This window comes from Bos grunniens, chromosome 13 (genome assembly GCF_055505025.1).
Source record: "Bos grunniens cultivar Pamir isolate PY7600 chromosome 13, Bosgru_T2T1.0, whole genome shotgun sequence".
In the NCBI taxonomy this organism is placed as follows: Eukaryota; Metazoa; Chordata; class Mammalia; order Artiodactyla; family Bovidae; genus Bos; species Bos grunniens.
The window spans coordinates 22,223,101-22,243,082 of NC_141177.1; the positions used below are offsets into that span (position 1 = coordinate 22,223,101).

The following is a 19,982-nucleotide window of genomic DNA, read 5'->3' on the forward strand; positions in this document are numbered from 1 at the left end:
GTATATATTGTGTCCATATATGTCCATATATGACAGAGTAAGCTTCTATATGATTCCATTGGTCTCATCATTGGGCAATACCCAAATTAATACAAAGCATTAATTATTGTAGCTTTATAATATGACTTGCTATCTACAAAATACTTTAAAAGTATTTTGACTACTCTTGGACCTTTGCATTTCTGTACAACTTTTAGCATCAACTTATCAATGTCCAAAATGAAAACCTTTGGGACTTTTGTAGAGATAGCATTGAATCTATAGGTTGGGTAAGGAGACTTGATATTTATAGTATTGAGTCTCTCAAAGCATTAACAAGGGGGCTTCTCTGGTGTCTCAGTGGTAAAGAATCTGCCTGTCAATGCAGCAGACAAGCATTCAATCCCTGACTTGGAAAGATTCCACATGCTGCAGGGCAATAGGCTCATGAGCCATAACTATTGAGCCTGTGTTCTAGAGCCAGGAACCACAACTATTGAGTCCACGTGCTGCAACTACCGAAGCCCACATGCCTAGAGCCCAGGGTCTGCAACAAGAGAAGCCTGCACCACAACTAGAGCAGCCTCTACTTGCTGCAATCAGAGAAAAGCCCGCACAGCAAAGAAGACTCAGCATAGCCAGAACAAATAAAACATGAATGTAGTATGTCCTGCCATTTATTTAGATGTTGTTTAATTTTTCTCAACACTCTCAAGATTTATTAGTATATATTCAAATTTTTATGAGTGCATAGAGCACCTAATTTAAAAATCTTTATCACAAAGAATTTAAAACATATTAAAAATGGAGAATAACATAAAGAACCAATAGGTATTCATCATTCAGCTTTATAAGTTATCAACTTATAGAAAAAAAAAAATTACCAACTTATAGCCAATCACATTGTTAACTTTCTTTTCATCTACCCATCTTAGATTTTGAAGCAAATCCCAAATTTCATATCTTTCATCTGCAAGTATTTTCATATTAATCTCTAAAGGGACTCATAAAAACAAAAACATGGAGTAATGTACAGTATATTTATCATGCAAATCTTCTTGCATATTATTACAAAATGTACACAATATACAAAAATACGACTATTTGAGTACACTGGAAAAGTGACCAAAAGCAGGCAGAAAACAGGAATATTTATCCATGAATAGTAACTACAAAGGTTAAGAGTTATGAGTTTTTTGCCTGCAGGCATGCCCCAAATGTGGCAGCTCCAACAGCAGAAAACTACTCTCACTGGCTTTAGATAACAGAAGATAGAATTCAGGCTAGTACAGGAGCTAGAAACCTCAGAGGAAAGTCCTAGAAGAAAAAGAGCTACAAGTCACTCAAAATCTGAGCCAAAACTCTCCACAAGTTTCCTGTTACTATATATGCTAACTATGTGTATTTGGACTTCCCTGGTAGCTCAGACAGTAAAGCGTCTGCCTACAATGTGGAAGACCCGGGTTCAATCCCTGGGTCGGGAAGATCCTCTGGAGAAGGAAATGTGTATTTAGGGGAGACCAAACATGCCCAGTGAAGAAAGCAGAAACTGGTGAGGTGTCCATCCTTAAAAGACAAGTGCAGTAGGTAAGACTGGTGAGTTTGCTGGATTTTTTTTGATTCAGTGCATTACCCAGTGTGCATATAGTAGGACAGCACACAACTCAAGTCTTACTAGCTTGAGGCGTCTGAAGCAAAGCAGCTGGAAATTTAGAGGCAATACTCCAGAAGTTAAGAGAACCACACAGAGGATGAAAACTTAAGCCTGAGTATAAACTCTACTTGGTTTTGGCTGACCACTAAGATCTTCAGGCATAGGGGAGACTCCAAGAAGGCAGATTTAAAAAGCAATTATCAGTTCAGTTCAGTCGCTCAGTCGTGTCCGACTCCTTGCGACCCCATGAACCGTAGCACCCCAGGTCTCCCTGTCTATCACCAACTCCCAGAGTCCACCCAAACCCATGTGCATTGAGTCGGTGATACCACCCAACCATCTCATCCTCTGTCGTCCCCTTCTTCTCCTGCCCTCAATCTTTCCCAGCATCAAGGTCTTTAGCAATTATATATGTAGACATATGAATGGCCAGAAACCACATGAAAATGTGATCAACATCATTAGTCATCAAGAAAATGCAAATTATAAATACAATGAAGTATCAGTAAAAAGACTGATACCAAGTGTCGGCCAAGATATGGAGCAACTGATACTCTCATACTATCCTGCTTATGGAAACGTAAAATGGTACAGTCACTTTGGAAAAATTCTAGCTGTTTCTTATAAACAGTTTGAATCCTGTCTCTGAAATAAATCTGCCCCAGACAAGCAACTTTAGCACCTCTGAGCTCTTATCTATATAAAATAAGTATATTACCTACAACTCATTAATGTTATGAAGATTAAATAAGGTAACATGAAAAGTCTAATGTACTATGGGACACATAACCCTTCTCTGAACATTATTAATATAACCGCCACTTTTGAACACCTCTTACCTCTGAGGCTGAACTGGATTATTTCTTGATGTGGTTTCTTTGACTTTCATAGAGGGACATTCATTTGATGGAATGGACTCTTCCACCAGATTTTCTTTTTCTGCTTGTTTGTTGTAAGTATTATCAACTGCAAGAGAACAAAAACTAGTCTATACTCAAATCCCAAGGAAATACATGTCTATATATACATATGACTTAATACAGAAAATTCTAGATTGAAATATGTGTGTGTGTATCCTCCTAAGCAGTGGAACCTTTTGTTCCAGTGAAATCTTGTGCAGAAGACCAATTTATAAAAGCTACTTTATAGTTGAAGCAGAAATGAAATATCCAGGGCCCTGCCTATTTACTAGTCTAAGGCACCTCAGAAAAAAGTGTCCTAAACCCCTCATGACACTTTTTCATTATTTATTTATCTGGCTGTACTGAGTCTCAGTTGCAGCATGTGGAATTGCTGACCTTTGTCATGGCATGTGGGATCTTTAGTTGTGGCATATGAACTCTTAGTTGCAACATGTGGAATCTGGTTCCCTGACCAGGGATCAAACCTAGGCATCCTGCACTGAGACCAGAGTCTTAGCCATCAGACCACCAAGTAAGTCCCTCTCATGACATTTCAAAAAGATAAAAATTCTGAAACCTTCTGTGAAAAAATGAAATTACCTAAGTAAGGAAAACAGGATAAGCTGAATTTCTCATCAGCAACAAAGGAAGATAAAAGATAATGGAACAATGCCTTCAGAGAAATCAAGAAAAAAATCTTTTAAACTGCAGTTCTATATTAAATCCAACTTTCAATAGTAAACGAAGGTGGAACAATGACATTTTTAGACATGTGAGAACTCCAAGTTCTCTTCCTGCACCTTATCTTAGGAAGTTCCTCGGGGACGTATCCCTGCCTAATGAAGTACAAATGAAAGAATACAAGAAAGAGGACATAAGACCCAGGAAACAAGACGCCAAGAAGAAACTAAGAAAAATAATGCCGCCCTCAAATAAAGCAGTATAGCTTCCAAGGATCATTGTTCAATATGTAGCAAGCTCAAATGTGACAAAATTTTAAGTAATTGATCAAGTTTAAAAATCTACCTGACCCTGATGTCAAGATCATCTTTATGTGGTCAAGGGATTGTGACAAATAACACCAAGAAGAACCAAGAAGAAATGTAGCTGCATCACAGTAACTGACCTGGCATTGAGTAATATTTACATAATCAAAATAATGTAAATATTTCTGTAGTAATCATATGACCAGACATTATAAATACAACCCCCTGCTGCTGCTAAGTCGCTTCAGTCGTGTCCAACTGTGCGACCCCATAGACGGCAGCCCACCAGGCTCCCCCGTCCCTGGGATTCTCCAGGCAAGAATACTGGAGTGGGTTGCCATTTCCTTCTCCAATGCATGAAAGTGAAAAGTGAAAGTGAAGTCGCTCAGTTGTGCCCGACTCTTCGCGACCCCATGGACTGCAGCCTTCCAGGCTCCTCCATCAATGGGATTTTCTAGGCAAGAGTACTGCCAATTAAATTTAAAACAATAAGAATTTTAAAATGTAGCATCTAAGAAAAGGGACTGTGTATGGGGTGGGAAGAAGAAGGAGATATTTTATCAAAGTATTCTGATGTTACTATGGACATCATAAAACAGAAGCAGAAAAAAAGTGCTGAGAATAATGAAAAAGAAACAATCAAGTAACGGCTTCATGGAAAAAATAGCATTTGATAGTACAGCTTATGAATTGAGCCTTGATTAAAGTTCACTTCAACCAGATGACAGGGAATAAAAGTCAGGCCAAGAAAACACATTTCACACAATATTTATTCCAGAGAACAATTATTTAGCTCATTTCCTAAAGAACTTTCTTTCTCGAGGGGAGAAAAAGACATAGGAAAAAAAAAATAGTATGCCATGTCAAAGCTTCAATAATATCTTACCCAATTAAAAGACACAGATGATTAAATTTTAAAAAAGACCTAACTATATGCTGCCTGTAAAAAATGCATTTATAATAATCATGTAAGTGAAAGAGTGAGTTGCTCAGTTTGTCCAACTCTTTGCAACCCCATGGACTGTAGCCCGCCAGGCTTCTCTGTCCACGGAATTCTCCAGGCAAGAATACTAGAGAGGGTAACCATTCCCTTCTCCAGGGGATCTTCCTAACCCAGGGACTGAACCCAGGTCTCCCGCATTGCAGGAGGATTCTTTACCGTCTGAGCCACCAGAGAAAGAATACTGGAATATTCACCAAGAACACTGGAGTGGGTAGCCTATCCCTTCTCCAGGGGATCTTCCCAACCCAGGAATCACACCAGGGTCTCCTGCATTGCATGTGGATTCTTTACTAGCTGAGCTACCAGGGAAGCCTGCCCATAAGGTTATCCACTGACTTTTCAGTAAGCATATGTTAAAGACAGTAATCATAAGGGGAGGAGAGTACAAATTCAGGGCTGTTAAAATTCATTTGAAATTATGAGATCAGCAACATAAAATAATCATGGAGATATAGATACATATATATAAACCTCATGGTAATCACAAACCAAAAAAAATCTATAATAGATATACAGACACATAAAAAAGAGAAAGGAATACAAATATAGAACTACAGATAGTCATCAAACCATAAGGGAAGAGAACAAAGGAACAAAAGCAGATATATAAAAACAACACTCAAACAATTAAAATGGCAATAAGTAGATATATATCAGTAATTAGTCTAAATGCAAATGGATTAAATGCTCCAATCAAAAGACACCAAGTAGTTGAATGGATACAAAACAAGACCCATATATATGCTGCCTACAAGAGACTGACTTCAGATCTAAAGACACACACAAACAGAAGTGAGAGGATGGTAAAAGGCATTCTATGCAAATACAAATCAAAGAAAAGCAGGGGTAGCAATAATTATATCAGACAAAATGGACTTTAAAACAAAGACTGTTACAAAGACAAAGGATATTACTTATGATCAAGGAATCAATTCAAAAAGAAGACATAGCAATTATAAATATATATGTATCCAACATAGGACCACCTAAACATATAAAACAAATATTAACAATCATAAAGGGAGAAACTGACAGTTACACAACAACAGAGAACTTTAACACCTCACTTACCTCAGTGGACAGATTATCCACAGAAAACTCAGGAAGGAAACACTGGCCTTAAAGGACACAGTAGACCAGATACATAGAGAGAGAACACTTCATCCAAAAGCAGCAAAACACATCATTTTCAAGTGCACAGGGAACATTCTCCAGGACAGATCACATTCTACGCCACAATACAAACTTCTGTAAATTTCAGAAAACTGAAATCATATTAAGCATCTTTTCTGACCACAACACTATGACACTAGCAGCCAACCACAAGAAAAAAACTGCAAAAACACAAAAACACTTGGAGGTTAACCGATATGCTACTAAACAACCAATGGATCACTGAAGGAATCAAAGAAATCAAAAAAATACCTGGAGACAAATGAAAAAACACAACAGTCCAAAACCTATGGGATGCAGCAAAAGTGGTTCTAAGACGGAAGTTTACAGCAATACAAGCTTACCTTAGGAAACAAGAAAAATCTCAATCAACCTAAACTTACACCTAAATCAACCAAAGAAAGAACAAACAAAACCCAGTTAGCAGAATGAAAAAAAAAAAAAAAAATCATAAAGATCAGAACAGAAAGAAGTAAATAAATGGAAATAAATGAAATAGTGACTAAAAGAAAAATAGAAAAGATCAATGAAACTAAGAGCTGGTCCTTTGAAAAGATAAAATTGATAAACATTTTAGCTAGACTCATTAAGAAGAGAGAAAGGCCAAATCAATAAAGTCAGAAATGAAAAAGGAGAAGCTGCAAACAACACCACAAAAATACAAAAGATCACAGGAGATTATTACAAACATCTATATGCCAATAAAATGGACAACCTAGAAGAAATGGAAAAATTCCTAGAAATGTACTAATGTCCTAAGACTGAATCAGGAAGTAATAGAAAAGATTAAGAAACCAATTACTAGTAATGAATTTGAATCATTAATTTAAAAAAACTCCCAACAAACAGAAGTCCAGAAACAGATGACTTCACAGGTAAATTCTACCAAACATTTAGAATAGTTAACACCTATCCTTTTCAAGCTATTTAAAAAAACTGCAGAGAAAGGAACTCTTCCAAACTCATTCCATGGGGCCAGCATCACCCTGATATCAAAACCAGACACAGATACTACAGAAAAAGGTCAATGTCACTGATGAACATAGATGCAAACATTCTCAACCAAAAAAGGATCATACACCATAATCAAGTGGGATACTGTATCATCTGTATTCATACCAGATACTTAAGGAGAAATAAACAATCCACAATCATAGTCTGAAATTTCAAAACCTGTCCCTAACTGATGGAACAAGTTGACAGAAAAATCAGCAAGACTATAATAGCCATGCATACGTGTATGTGCTAAGTCACTTCAGTCGTGTTCAACTCTTTGCGACGCTATGGACTGTAGGCTCCTCAGGCTCCTCTGTCCATTGGGAATCTCCAGGCAAGAATACTGGAGAGGTGTTAGATTGGTAACTCTGATAAGCTGGCTCTTTGAGAAGATTAATAACACTGCTAAATCTTTAGCCACACTGATTAGAAAATTAGAGAGAGATGACACAAATTGCTAATATAGGGAATGAGAGAGATGATATCACTACAGAATTTATAAGTATCAAAAGGATAATAAGGAAACATTATGACAACTTTTTGCCTATAAATTAAACAACTTAGATGACATTGATAAATTACTTGAAGGACAAACTACCAAAGCTCATTCAAGAAGCAACAGATAATCTATATCTGCTAAAGAAATTGAATTTTTAGTTAAAAACCTCTCTGCAAAGAAAACTGCAGAGCCAGATGGCTTGAATGGTGAATTCTATAATATTAATTTTACAAAAATTCTTCCCGAGATATGGAAAGGGAGTATTTATATAGTAAGGTGAACATTTACTCTATCAAAACCAAACAAATGCATCACAAGAAAGGAAAACTACAGATTATTCCCCATGAACACAGATGAAGAAAATTTTAAACAAAATAATGTAACAAACTAAACCTAAAATATAAATATAAAGAAAAATACCATCCTGACCAATTGGGATTCATTCCAGAAAACAAAGATTGGCTTAAAATTGGAAAAGCAGAGTAACTAAGCAATTTAAACACTAAAAAGAAAGGGAAGAAAATCATATAAACATCCTAATATATGCAGACAAAGCATCTAAGAAAATTTAGCATATATTACTATAAACATTATCAGCAAAATAGGAATAGAAGAGAAATTCCTCAACCTGATAAAGGACATCTATAAAAAAACTACATCAGGATTGAAATCAAAATAAGAACTGAGGCCTCCAAAAAAAAAGGACTACAGTTAACATTATACTTAATGGTAAAAGCCTGCATGCTTTCCCCTAAAGTTAGGAATAAAACAAGCATGTCTACTTCTCTCCTATTCAACGTCACATTAAAGGCTCTAGGCACTGCAATATGCAAGAAAAACAAAAGGCTTATTTGCAGATGACATAATCACTAAGGTAGAAATCTGATGAAATCTACAAAAAAGGTACTAAAACTAATAAGTGAGTTTAGAAGGTTGTAGGATAAAAGATCAATATAGAAAAATTTATCACAATTATTTGTACTAGCAACACAATAAAAGCTGAAATTAAAATAGAGGTCTAGGGACTTCCCTGATAGTCCAGTAGTGAAGACCGTGCTCCCATTGCAAGGGGGAGTAGGTGTGATCCCTGGTTGGAGAACTAAGATCCCACATGCTGAGAGGCCAAAAAAAACCCCCAAAAAACCAGAGCTCTAAAAAGTGCTTTGTGAACACAAATAAGGGGAATCAGTTAGAGAAAAAAAGATATTTAAGTTGGAAACTGAATGATGTATAAGAATTTTTCAGTTAGATTAAGGGTAGAATAGCACTGATGAGACAGGTGAGAATGTGTACTAAGAAAGAACAAAAACCCTGTGACCGAGGGGTATGCACGAGTGGAATTAATGTACGTGGTTTTTGACACATGATGGGCCAAGCAGAGGCGTCCAGCTCTGGGGCTCACTGTTGACAAATAATTTTAAACTGAAAGTGGTCCAGACAAACAAGGTACCATCACATCCTCTTTCAGTTCAAGAAGAGCACAAAGACCATCAAAGCAACAGAAAAATCTTCGACACTTCTAAGCACCTCAAGTGAAATATGTATACATGGTGATAACCTCTTATGCAAGAAAGATGGATACGTGTCCAAACCCCAAATTCAGTAAGATATCACCTGTGTTTGAAAGACAGCCTAGCAACTGAGACTCTGCAAACTAAACAAGTTCACTGAAAATACAGCGACTGTCTATGGCCCTTTAGTTAGTGCTGCAATTGGGGCGAGTTTCAGATTAACCCATAAGATTAATTCTCAAATGTTCTAAATTGATTATGGTGATTGCGCAACTATTCCATGAGCATATGAAAGAAGACTGAAATATAAACTTTAAGCAAGTGAATTGTATGACATGTGAATTATATCTAAATATAGCTACTATTTCAAAACAATCATTTTTGAGGATTTATGACCTCTTAAAAGAATACTTTTTGTTCTAATCAAACAGACAGTATTTTTTTATATTTAGTAACTATTAGTTAAATGTCAATCATCTTTTAAAATCAGATACAAGACTCAAAGAATTCTTGCATAATTATCAAGCAGTACATTCTTCTTTCCTGCTGTTTTGTTTCCCAGCCAGACTCGGGTTAGGTTACATTAAATCTAGTCAAAAAAGAAAATAGTTATATATCTGGCAATAAAATTCTATGTTAGCTTAATTTCTCAAAGGTTGAAAAATGAAAAGAACATAGCACATCATTAGTTTTCAACTTACCATGAAATGAATAAATGAATTAGCCCATTTCACCAATTAAAAACAAAGGAATACATCATTTAGGTAATTTCCCCAGGTCCCTTGGGTTCCTAATATACTGCTCCACCATTCTGCCAAGGAGCTTTTTTCTAAGATGTTCTTTCTTACCTGGCCTCAAAGGTGTGACATCTCGATGAAGATTAGCCTTCCTCAGAGGTGTTTTGCCCTGATAAAGCCCTCCTGTACCATCCTTCCCAGTAAACTTATTCTCCAGATTAGCCTTCTCATCTGTGAAAAGGTAAAATCATGATCATCTAAACAACCAGCAAGGAAGCAAACAAAAGAGTGTCATACACTTAAAATGAGGCCTAAAGCCTCCTACTGGTACACTTCGAACTCATTTGGCAAGTACCAGCAAAGTTTCAGTGATTAAAAAAAATAAGTACAGGTTATATAACAGAGACAGTAACTGCAAAAACTTATCACTAAAACACTGGTAACACTGAACAAAGTATTACAGAAAAGGAGAAGTGCAGACTCTGCATTGTGAATAGCTCTTTATCTTTGCTTGATACACATTTAGGAACACATAATCATAAACTGGCCTTATCTACTACCTAAATACATCATGTTCCTTTTAAAGAAAACTGTAATCAGTGCGATTGGTAAGGCTTACAAGTGACATCTTGTAGTCTAATTGAGTTGAGGTTCTTCCTCAATTAAGACAGTGTGGAGTGCAAGAGGATGGAATAGAGCTAGGTTCTCTCAGGGAATTATATCTTAGGTTTTGCCATGACCAAAGCCAGTACAAACAGTGAAAAGTGTGTTCTATCAACAGCCTACTGATACAAGTTTTAGGAATGTGCTGAGTCCCACTGTGAATGTATACTCTGACTGCAACTGTGTAACAAGACGTAATTATCTGGAAGAAAATTAAAAAGGAATACATTAGAACTTGTGTGGACCACAACAAACTCTGGAAAATTCTGAAAGAAATAGGAATACCAGACCACCAGACCTGTTTTTTGAGAAATCTATATGCAGGTCAGAAAACAACAGTTAGAACCGGACATGGAACAGACTGGTTCCAAATACGGAAAGGAGTACATCAAGGCCATATATTGTCACCCTGTTTATTTAACTTATATGCAGAGTACATCATGAGAAACGTTGGGCTGGATGAAGCATAAGCTGGAATCAAGACTGCCGGGAGAAATATCAATAACCCCAGATACGCAGATGCCACCACCCTTATGGCAGAAAGCGAAGAACTAAAGAGCCTCTTGATGAAAGTGAAAGAGGAGAGTGAAAAAGTTGGCTTCAAGCTCAACATTCAAAAAACTAAGATCATGGCATCTGGTCCTATCACTTTATGGCAAATAGGTGGGGAAACTGTGGAAACAGTGACAGACTTTATTTTCCTGGGGTTCAAAATCACGGCAGATGGTGACTGCAGCCATGAAATTAAAAGATGCTCACTCCTTGGAAGAAAAGTTATGACCAACCTAGACAGCATATTAAAAAGCAGAGACATTACTTGGCCAAGAAAGGTCCGTCTAGTCAAAGCTATGGTTTTTCCAGTATTCATGTATAGATTTCATGAAATTAAAAGACGCTCACTCCTTGGAAGAAAAGTTATGACCAACCTAGACAGCATATTCAAAAACAGAGATATTACTTTGCCAACAAAGGTTCGTCTAGTCAAGGCTATGGTTTTTCCTGTGGTCATGTATGGATGTGAGAGTTGGACTGTGAAGAAGGCTGAGCACCAAAGAATTGATGCTTTTGAACTGTGGTGTTGGAGAAGACTCTTGAGAGTCCCTTGGACTGCAAGGAGATCCAACCAGTCCATTCTAAAGGAGATCAGCCCTGGGATTTCTTTGGAAGGAATGATGCTAAAGCTGAAACTCCAGTACTTTGGCCACCTCATGCGAAGAATTGACTCATTAGAAAAGACTCTGATGCTGGGAGGGATGGGGGGCAGGAGGAGAAGGGGACGACAGAGGATGAGATGGCTGGATGGCATCACTGACTCGATGGATGTGAGTCTGAGTGAACTCCAGGAGTTGGTGATGGACAGGGAGGCCTGGCGTGCTGCGATTCATGGGGTCCCAAAGAGTTGGACACGACTGAGAGACTGATCTGATCTGATAAAGAAAACTGAGTGCCAAAGAACTGATGCTTTTGAACTGTGGTGTTGAAGAAGACTCTTGAGAATCCCTTGGACTGCAAGGAGATCCAACCAGTCTATCCTAAAGGAAATCAGTCCTGAATATTCATTGGAAGGACTGATGCTGAAGCTGAAACTCTAATACTTGGCTACCTGATGTGAAGAACTGACTTATTTGAAAAGACCCTGATGCTGGGAAAGACTGAAGGCGGGAGGAGAAGGGGACGACAGAGGATGAGATGGTTGGATGGCATCACTTGACTCAATGGACATGAGTTTGAGTAAATTCCGGGAGTTGGCGATGGACAGGGAGGCCTGGCGTGCTGCAGTCCATGGGATCGCAAAGAGTCAGACACAACTGAGCAACTGAACTGAACTGAACATTAGAACTAAGATGATTTTGAAAAAACAGTGGGATCCATTTTTTGCTTCCAAAGTATACTTAAAACTACTGTTGTACTAATATTTCCTTTCCTGTTTTCAAGAAAAAAACTTGGAAAAAGAGAGACAGCCAGCTATTTCCTCAGGGTTTCAGTGGACCAAGGGCATGGAGAAGACCTTCTGTACGGCAGCAGGCTTTCTTATCCACCCTTCCTCCTATACACACCCGACAGACCCACTGGATTTCATTAGAGTCCTTTTCCAAGAGAATGGCATATGCTATCACATCTGGACACTGCACTGTAAGTGTGAAGTACAGCTGCAATGGACTCATTTCTACCCCCCTCACATACTGATTTCTCTTAATGAGAAAGAAGAAAATGAAGAAGACCCAGCAATAACTAGCATGACATATCACTGGTCTCACATACTATCCCAAAGTAATATAAAAACAGAGAACACTTATGGACATGGGGAGAGGGGAGGAGAGGGTGAGATGTATGCAAAGAGTAACATGGAAACTTACATTACAATATGTAAAATAGATAGCCAAAGGGAATTTGCTGTATGGCTCAGGAAACTCAAACAGGAGCTCTGTGTCAACCTAGAGGGGTAGGATGGGGAAGGAGATGGGAGGGAGGTTCAAAAGAGAGAAGATATATGTACACCTATGGCTGATTCATGTTGAAGTTTGACAGAAAAAAAACAAATTTCTGTAAAGCAATTATCCTTCAATAAAAAAATAAATTAAAAAAACCCCTCACATCCTTATTTGTTGACAATATCAAAGTTTGTGTCATATCACCTGACCCAATATCAGGGAATCCTATCTCTATTTGGAGACTGGGTTCTGAGTAGCACAATCCCTCCATTTAAAAATGGCAACCCACTCCAGTATTTTTGCCTAGAGAATTTCATGGACAGAGGATCCTGAGGGGCTACAGTTCATGGGGTCCCAAAGAGTCGGACAAGACGGAGTGACTAACACTTTCACTTTCACTGTGACTTTGGGCTAATTTCATAAATCCCAGAAGCCTGAATTTTAATAACCAAAGCAGTCTTGAGAAAGAAGAATGGAGTTGGAGGAATCAATCTTCCTTACTTCAGATTACACTACAAAGCTACAGTCATCAAGACAGTATGGTACAAAAAGAAACACAGACTAGTGGAACAAGATAGAAAGCCTAGAAATAAATCCATGCATTTATGGGTACCTTATTTTTGACAAAGGAGGCAAGAATATACAATGGGGCAAAGACAGCCTCTTCAATAAATGGTGCTGGGAAAACTGGACAGCTATATGTAAAAGAATGAAATTAGAACACTGCCTAACACCATACACAAAGACAAACTCAAAATGGATTAAAGACCTAAATGTAAGACCAGAAACTATAAAACTCTGAGAGGAAAACATAGGCAAAACACTTGATGACATAAAACAAAGCAAGATCCTCTATGACCCACCTCCTAGGGAAATGGAAATAAAAGAAAAGTAAACAAGAGGGACCTGATTAAACTTAAAAGCTTTTGCACAGCAAAGGAAACTATAAGCAAGGTGAAAAGACAACCTCAGAATGGGAGAAAATAATAGCAAATGAAACAACTGACAAAGGATTAACTTTCAAAATATCAAGCAGTTCATATAACTCAATAACAGAAAAGCAAACAACCCAATCAAAAAGTGGGGAAAAGACCTAAACAGACATTTCTCCAAAGAAGACATACAGATGGCTAACACATGAAAAGATGCCCATCTTCACTCATTATTTGAGAAATGCAAATCAAAGCTACAATGAGATATCACCTCACACCAGTCAGAATGGCCCTCATCAAAAAGTCTACAAACAATAAATGCTAGAGAGGGTGTGGAGAAAAGGGTACACTCTTGCACTGTTGGTGGGAATGTAAATTGATACAGCCACTATGGAAGACAGTATGGAGATTTCTTTAAAAACTAGAAAAAAACCCACCATATGACCCAGCAATCCCACTCCTAGGCATATAGCCTGAGGAAACCAAAATTGAAAGAGACACATGTATCCCTTTGTTCACTGCAGCACTATCTGCAATAGCTAGAACATGGAGTCAACGTAGATGTCCATCAACAGATGAATGGATAAAGAAGTTGTGGAACATATACACAAAGGAATAATCAGATCAGATCAGATCAGTCCGACTCTTTGCGACCCCATGAATCGCAACACGCCAGGCCTCCCTGTCCATCACCAACTCCAGGAGCTCACTCAGACTCACGTCCATCGAGTCAGTGATGCCATCCAGCCATCTCATCCTCTGTCGTCCCCTTCTCCTCTTGCCCCCAATCCCTCCCAGCATCAGAGTCTTTTCTAATGAGTCAATTCTTCGCATGAGGTGGCCAAAGTACTGGAGTTTCAGCTTTAGCATCATTCCTTCCAAAGAAATCCCAGGGCTGATCTCCTTCAGAATGGACTGGTTGGATCTCCTTGCAGTCCAAGGGACTCTCAAGAGTCTTCTTCAACACCACAGTTCAAAAGCATCAATTCTTTGGTGCTCAGCCTTCTTCACAGTCCAACTCTCACATCCATACACGACCACAGGAAAAACCATAGCCTTGACTAGACGAACCTTTGTTGGCAAAGTAATATCTCTGCTTTTGAATACGCTATCTAGGTTAGTCATAATTTTCCTTCCAAGGAGTAAGTGTCTTTTAATTTCATGGCTGCAGTCACCACCTGCAGTGATTTTGGAGCCCAGAAAAATAAAGTCTGACACTGTTTCCACTGTTTCCCCATCTATTTCCCATGAAGTGATGGGACTGGATGCCATGATCTTCATTTTCTGAATGTTGAGCTTTAAGCCAACTTTTTCACTCTCCACTTTCACTTTCATCAAGAGGCTTTTTAGTTCCTCTTCACTTTCTGCCATAAGGGTGGTGTCATCTGCATATCTGAGGTTATTGATATTTCTCCCGGCAATCTTGATTCCAGCTTGTGTTTCTTCCAGTCCAGCGTTTCTCATGATGTACTCTGCATATAAGTTAAATAAGCAGGGTGACAATATACAGCCTTGACGTACTCCTTTTCCTATTTGGAACCAGTCTGTTGTTCCATGTCCAGTTCTAACTGTTGCTTCCTGACCTGCATACAGATTTCTCAAGAGGCAGATCAGGTGGTCTGATATTCCCATCTCGTTCAGAATTTTCCACAGTTGATTGTGATCCACACAGTCAAAGGCTTTGGCATAGTCAATAAAGCAGAAATAGATGTTTTTCTGGAACTCTCTTGCTTTTTCCATGATCCAGCGGATGTTGGCAATTTGATCTCTGGTTCCTCTGCCTTCTAAAACCAGCTTGAACATCAGGAAGTTCACGGTTCACGTACTGCTGAAGCCTGGCTTGGAGAATTTTGAGCATTACTTTAAGGAACACATTTGAGTCAATTCTAACGAGGTGGATGAACTTAGAATCTATTATACAGAGTGAAATGAGTCAGAAAGAGAAAGATAAATACCGTATTCTAAAACATATATACAGAATCTAGAAAAATGATAATGAAGGATTTATTTACAGGGCAACAATGGAGAAACAAACATAGAGAATAGACTTATGGACATGGGCAGAGAGGAAGAGAGGGTGAGATGTATGGAAAGAGTAACATGGAAACTTACATTACCGTACGTAAAATAGATAGCCAACAGTAATTTGTTGTAAGGCTCAGGAAACTCAAACAGGGGCTCTGTAACCTAGAGGGGTGGGATGGGGAGGGAGATAGGAGGGAGTTTCAAAAGGGAGGGGATATATGTATACCTATGGCTGATTCATGTTGAGATTTGACAGAAAACAGGAAAATTCTGTAAAACAATTATCCTTCAATTAAAAAAAAAAAAAAAAGAGCTGGGGAGAGGTAGCAAGAGGGAGGTGCATATAGTTCTAAAAGGGGAACACAAGGATCCTCATGATGTTAGAACGGTTTGATATCTTGACTGTGGTAGTAAATCAATGAACCAACGCAGGTGATAAAATCACATAGAACTTAATACACATGAAAATAAGTACAAGTGAAACTGGGGAAATCTGAGTAAGACTGGTGGAGTGTATCACTGTCAACATTCCAGCTGTGATGTTATACTCTATGCTCAGTGACAACAAAGCAAGTTTTTATGTGACTGCCCTCACTATAGACATGTAGTTGAATTTCAGTCAACTTTTTTCAACCGGATTTTACCATATGTTCATAAAACTTAAATATTCATCATTTTTAACTGCAAAACTTTGATTTCTACTGATAGTCCATTTCCAAAATAGTGGACATTTCAACTATTTCTATCATATTATGATGACAAAGTCTCTGAGTACAGAAAGGAATTTATGTTTTAGCTATCTACAATCCATTCTTCTGAAAGGTGCTCAGCACAAAGCAAGTCACTATCCCTTAAAACAACTAGAAAAGCAGACACTTACCAAACCAGGAATCTATGTGTTGCGTATCTTCCTCATCAGTCAAAGATGAAAAATTGATGAAGTCCGTTGGAGCATCATAGGAATAAGAGGTTGTGACTTGTGACATTGTGTTCCACCCTTGGTGCAAAACAGTAGGTTACTTCCAACGTTTGTGTCACTTTTCTCAACAGGTCACTTCCTAAGGAGATAAATGGTTCAGAAACTTGACTGCACATTTATCTAAGGTATTGGTACCCTATTTTGCTTTTACAATCACATATGCAATTCTGAAAATAACCTGGGCAATAGGCCTTACTTTTCAAATCACACTAAAAGTAAAGTTTACTTTTTCAGTAACTTAACACTCCTTGAAGTAATACATTGGAATTAGAAAGAGGCCAAATTTAATGAATACCTACAAAATGTCATGTACTGTGCTAAGTCTTTTACATTCATTATCTTATTTTCCTCAATCTACCGTTTTCTCATTTCCAGTCTCATCCATATCCAATGCATTTTCTCTTTGCCCTGAATAACCCAATTTCTGAAACACATCATAGCTACCAGCCAAAATCTTACTCATCATTCAAAGTCCAATTCAATCATCTCTAAAATCTTTCCCAATTTTTACCTACTGTTGCCCCTCCAAAGCCATTGTGCTTTTATACCATCTAATTTTATATTAGTTAACTATGCAGATCTCTCTCCTAGTAAACGCTAAGTTCCTGTAGACAAGGATGAATTCTACTCACTTGTGTATAACTCATCCATTAAGGTGCTCAGAACAGTATCTTATACATAGTAAAAAAATCTCAATAGTGTTTTGCCAAGTACAGGTTTCTTCTTTAAAAATACTTTTGTAAAAAATACTACTCCTGGGCATAAAGACAAATATCTTTAAAAATACATAAAAGGGACAACATGCAGATTAGGTTAAAAAAAAAAGATGTGGGCCCATCCTTACTTCTGCATACTTTGTACAGAAGAGCTGCCATGTGTCCTGTGTCCTCTGTCCTGTGGAAACCTGTGTAGGCGTGTCAGCCCCCCACTCCAACCCAATGTGGTTAAAAAAACAGCTGAAAGTAATAGCCTAAAGGCTATACTCACTTGGCAAATAATTTCCCTACGAAACCCAATGAATCATTTGTCTTCATTATGGAATGACATGGACTTAAAGTATTCTGTATCATGGAAGAGAAGTAGACATCAGTTAATGACTTACATACACATTTGCTAATTTAAGTACTTTCTTTAAGCCTTTATAAATACATGCTCATTTTTTAAATGAGATTACAAAAACAGCTTTCATAAAAATCCACAATGCCATATTACTTCACACACCCACACAATTTCTCTCAATCTCTCTCTACACACACAACAAATACACACACTTAACTTTTACTTTTTTTTTTTCCAATGAGATCATTGACATTTTGAATCTGCTTCACATATCGCAAGCATCTTCCATGTCAATATAGATATATCAGCAACTAATGACTGTGTTCTAATTTACTTATCCCCTATATTAGGACTGTCCCGATACTTTCACTTTAAAGATACTAATAAAAGAATATCCATGAAGCTAAGTTTCTGTATATATATACTTAATTCTTCCCTGAAGACAAATTCTTAAAGACAGAATCACTGGCTATTGACACATACTGTGAAAACGTTCCTCAGGAGAGTAATATTCCCTTGCGTTACAGAGAGGTGTGCCAGTTCTCTTCCAGGTACTAATAGCCCTCAGTATTCATTTTCTCTATATTATACCACTATACTTATGCTCTGAGATAAATTATGAGATTAGGTCCACCCAACAATGGCACCCCACTCCAGTACTCTTGCCTGGGAAATCCCATGGACGGAGAAGCCTGGTAGGCTGCAGTCCATGGGGTCGCTAGGAGTTGGGCACGACTGAGCAACTTCACTTTCACTTTTCACTTTCATGCAAGGAAATGGCAACCCACTCCAGTGTTCTTGCCTGGAGAATCCCAGGGACAGGGGAGCCTGGCGGGCTGCCATCCATGGGGTCACACAGAGTCGGACACGACTGAAATGACTTAGCAGTAGCAGCAACCTCATTGTTGCTCGGTGGTTTGGCCAGTGGACTTGGGTAATTTCTCTCAGTGGACTTGGGTAATTCAGAAGGAATTTGTTCTATTTGGTTTACATGGTGAAATCAATCTACGCACCAAAGAACATCATCTTCCCATGGTCTCCCCTATGAACTCACTGAAGCTATACCTCCACAGGTATCTTTACAACAATGCTCCAATTGAAGTACTTAGTGTAGAAATATGACATTTTGGAGTTGGGAGGAGTTTTAAACAACACCTATATTTTTCAGTTTATAGATAAAGATTAAATAAAGCAAAATGAGGTCCTCTAGGATCATACAACACTACTACTAATGATCATGGTAAAAACAAGGTACCAAAGGTGCTTACACATGCCAAGCACCATGAAATAACAATACTAAATACATACAATTTTAATACCCTCAACAATCCTCTAAAGCATCAATCATTCCCATCCTAGAAGAAGAAGCTGAAAGTAAGGGAAATTGAAAAAGACTTGCCCAATATCATAAAGTTATATAAAGGAAGAATCTGATCTAGAACTGAGGCGCCTGACTTTAGTATAATATGTTTTCTACATCATCTGCCCTCACCCTATGAATTAGAGAAGCATGTTAATGTAGTTATGGTCTATATTTGCATAGGAAACAGTACTGTATTTCTTTCCAAGTAGAGACAGTCTTCATAGTCTTTTACCCTGAATAGAGGATTCTTTATTATCCTCAATTCTTAAGTTTTCACACTTCCCAATTTCTACTTTCATTATTCAATTTAACTCAGTAAGCTATGTGTTAGCAGTTCACTCATACTTGCTAGTGGCCATAAATCTGGGCTTGATAATACTGGAGCTCCTTTCTCACTAATATAAGGATGAGACACTGTCTCACACAAAAAGTACAAGATTTAGTCTCAGACACAAAGGAATTCAAAATCTAGACAGGAGGCCTATCAGACTTAAAAGATGTGCTGTGAGTAGTCACTCAGTCGTGTCAGACTCTTTATGACCCCATGGACTGTAGCCTGTCAGGCTCCTCTGTCCATGAGATTCTCCAGGCAAGAATACTGGAGTGGGTTGCTATGCCCTCCTCCAGGGAATCTTCCCAACCCAGGAATCAAATCCAGGTCTCCTGCATTGCAGGTGGATTCTTTACCATTTGAGCCATCAGGGACACCTAGACTTATTTTAAGACTATTAATCAGACTTAAAGATAAGATGGTATAAATATTTAAATCATATAGTATGAACTATAAGCATAAAGAAAATTGGAGGTTAACATGGCTTAAGTCAAGCTATGATTAAATGTTTTTCATTGAACACCATCAAAACAGTAAAAAGTGCTCTAAGACAGAAATCACCCCCTTGATCACCAAGTTTCCAAGCCTGGAGTAGCAGCCATGGGACAGTTTGGCCAATAAGAACAAAGTAGGAATCTGCTGAGGGATTCATAAGAAAACTCATACTTTCCTAATATAGATATACTACAGCCCTTGCTCCTCCCCTTTTCCTTTACCTTGCTTCTTGCCTGAATGCAGATGTAATGGCTAGAACTACA

General features: G+C 38.0%; 1 protein-coding gene across 47 annotated transcripts in view; it reads right to left on the minus strand.

Annotated features, from left to right (window-relative positions):
- The window catches only part of TPX2 (TPX2 microtubule nucleation factor), a 54,364-nt gene that overhangs the window by 24,726 nt on the left and 9,656 nt on the right, over nt 1-19,982 (minus strand). For 19 of the 47 annotated variants that reach the window (XM_086332496.1, XM_086332493.1, XM_086332484.1 and 16 more), the window contains 3 exons: nt 16,373-16,550; nt 9,552-9,671; nt 2,473-2,599 (listed from right to left, as the gene is read on the minus strand). In XM_086332496.1, coding sequence (XP_086188622.1) covers nt 2,473-2,599; nt 9,552-9,671; nt 16,373-16,478 — 353 coding nt within the window. In that variant the 5' untranslated portion in view covers nt 16,479-16,550. Of the gene's footprint in view, nt 1-2,472; nt 2,600-9,551; nt 9,672-16,372; nt 16,575-17,458; nt 17,533-19,982 lie in introns of all 47 variants that reach the window. The other 28 variants (XM_086332488.1, XM_086332481.1, XM_086332456.1 and 25 more) reach the window with 3 other exon arrangements.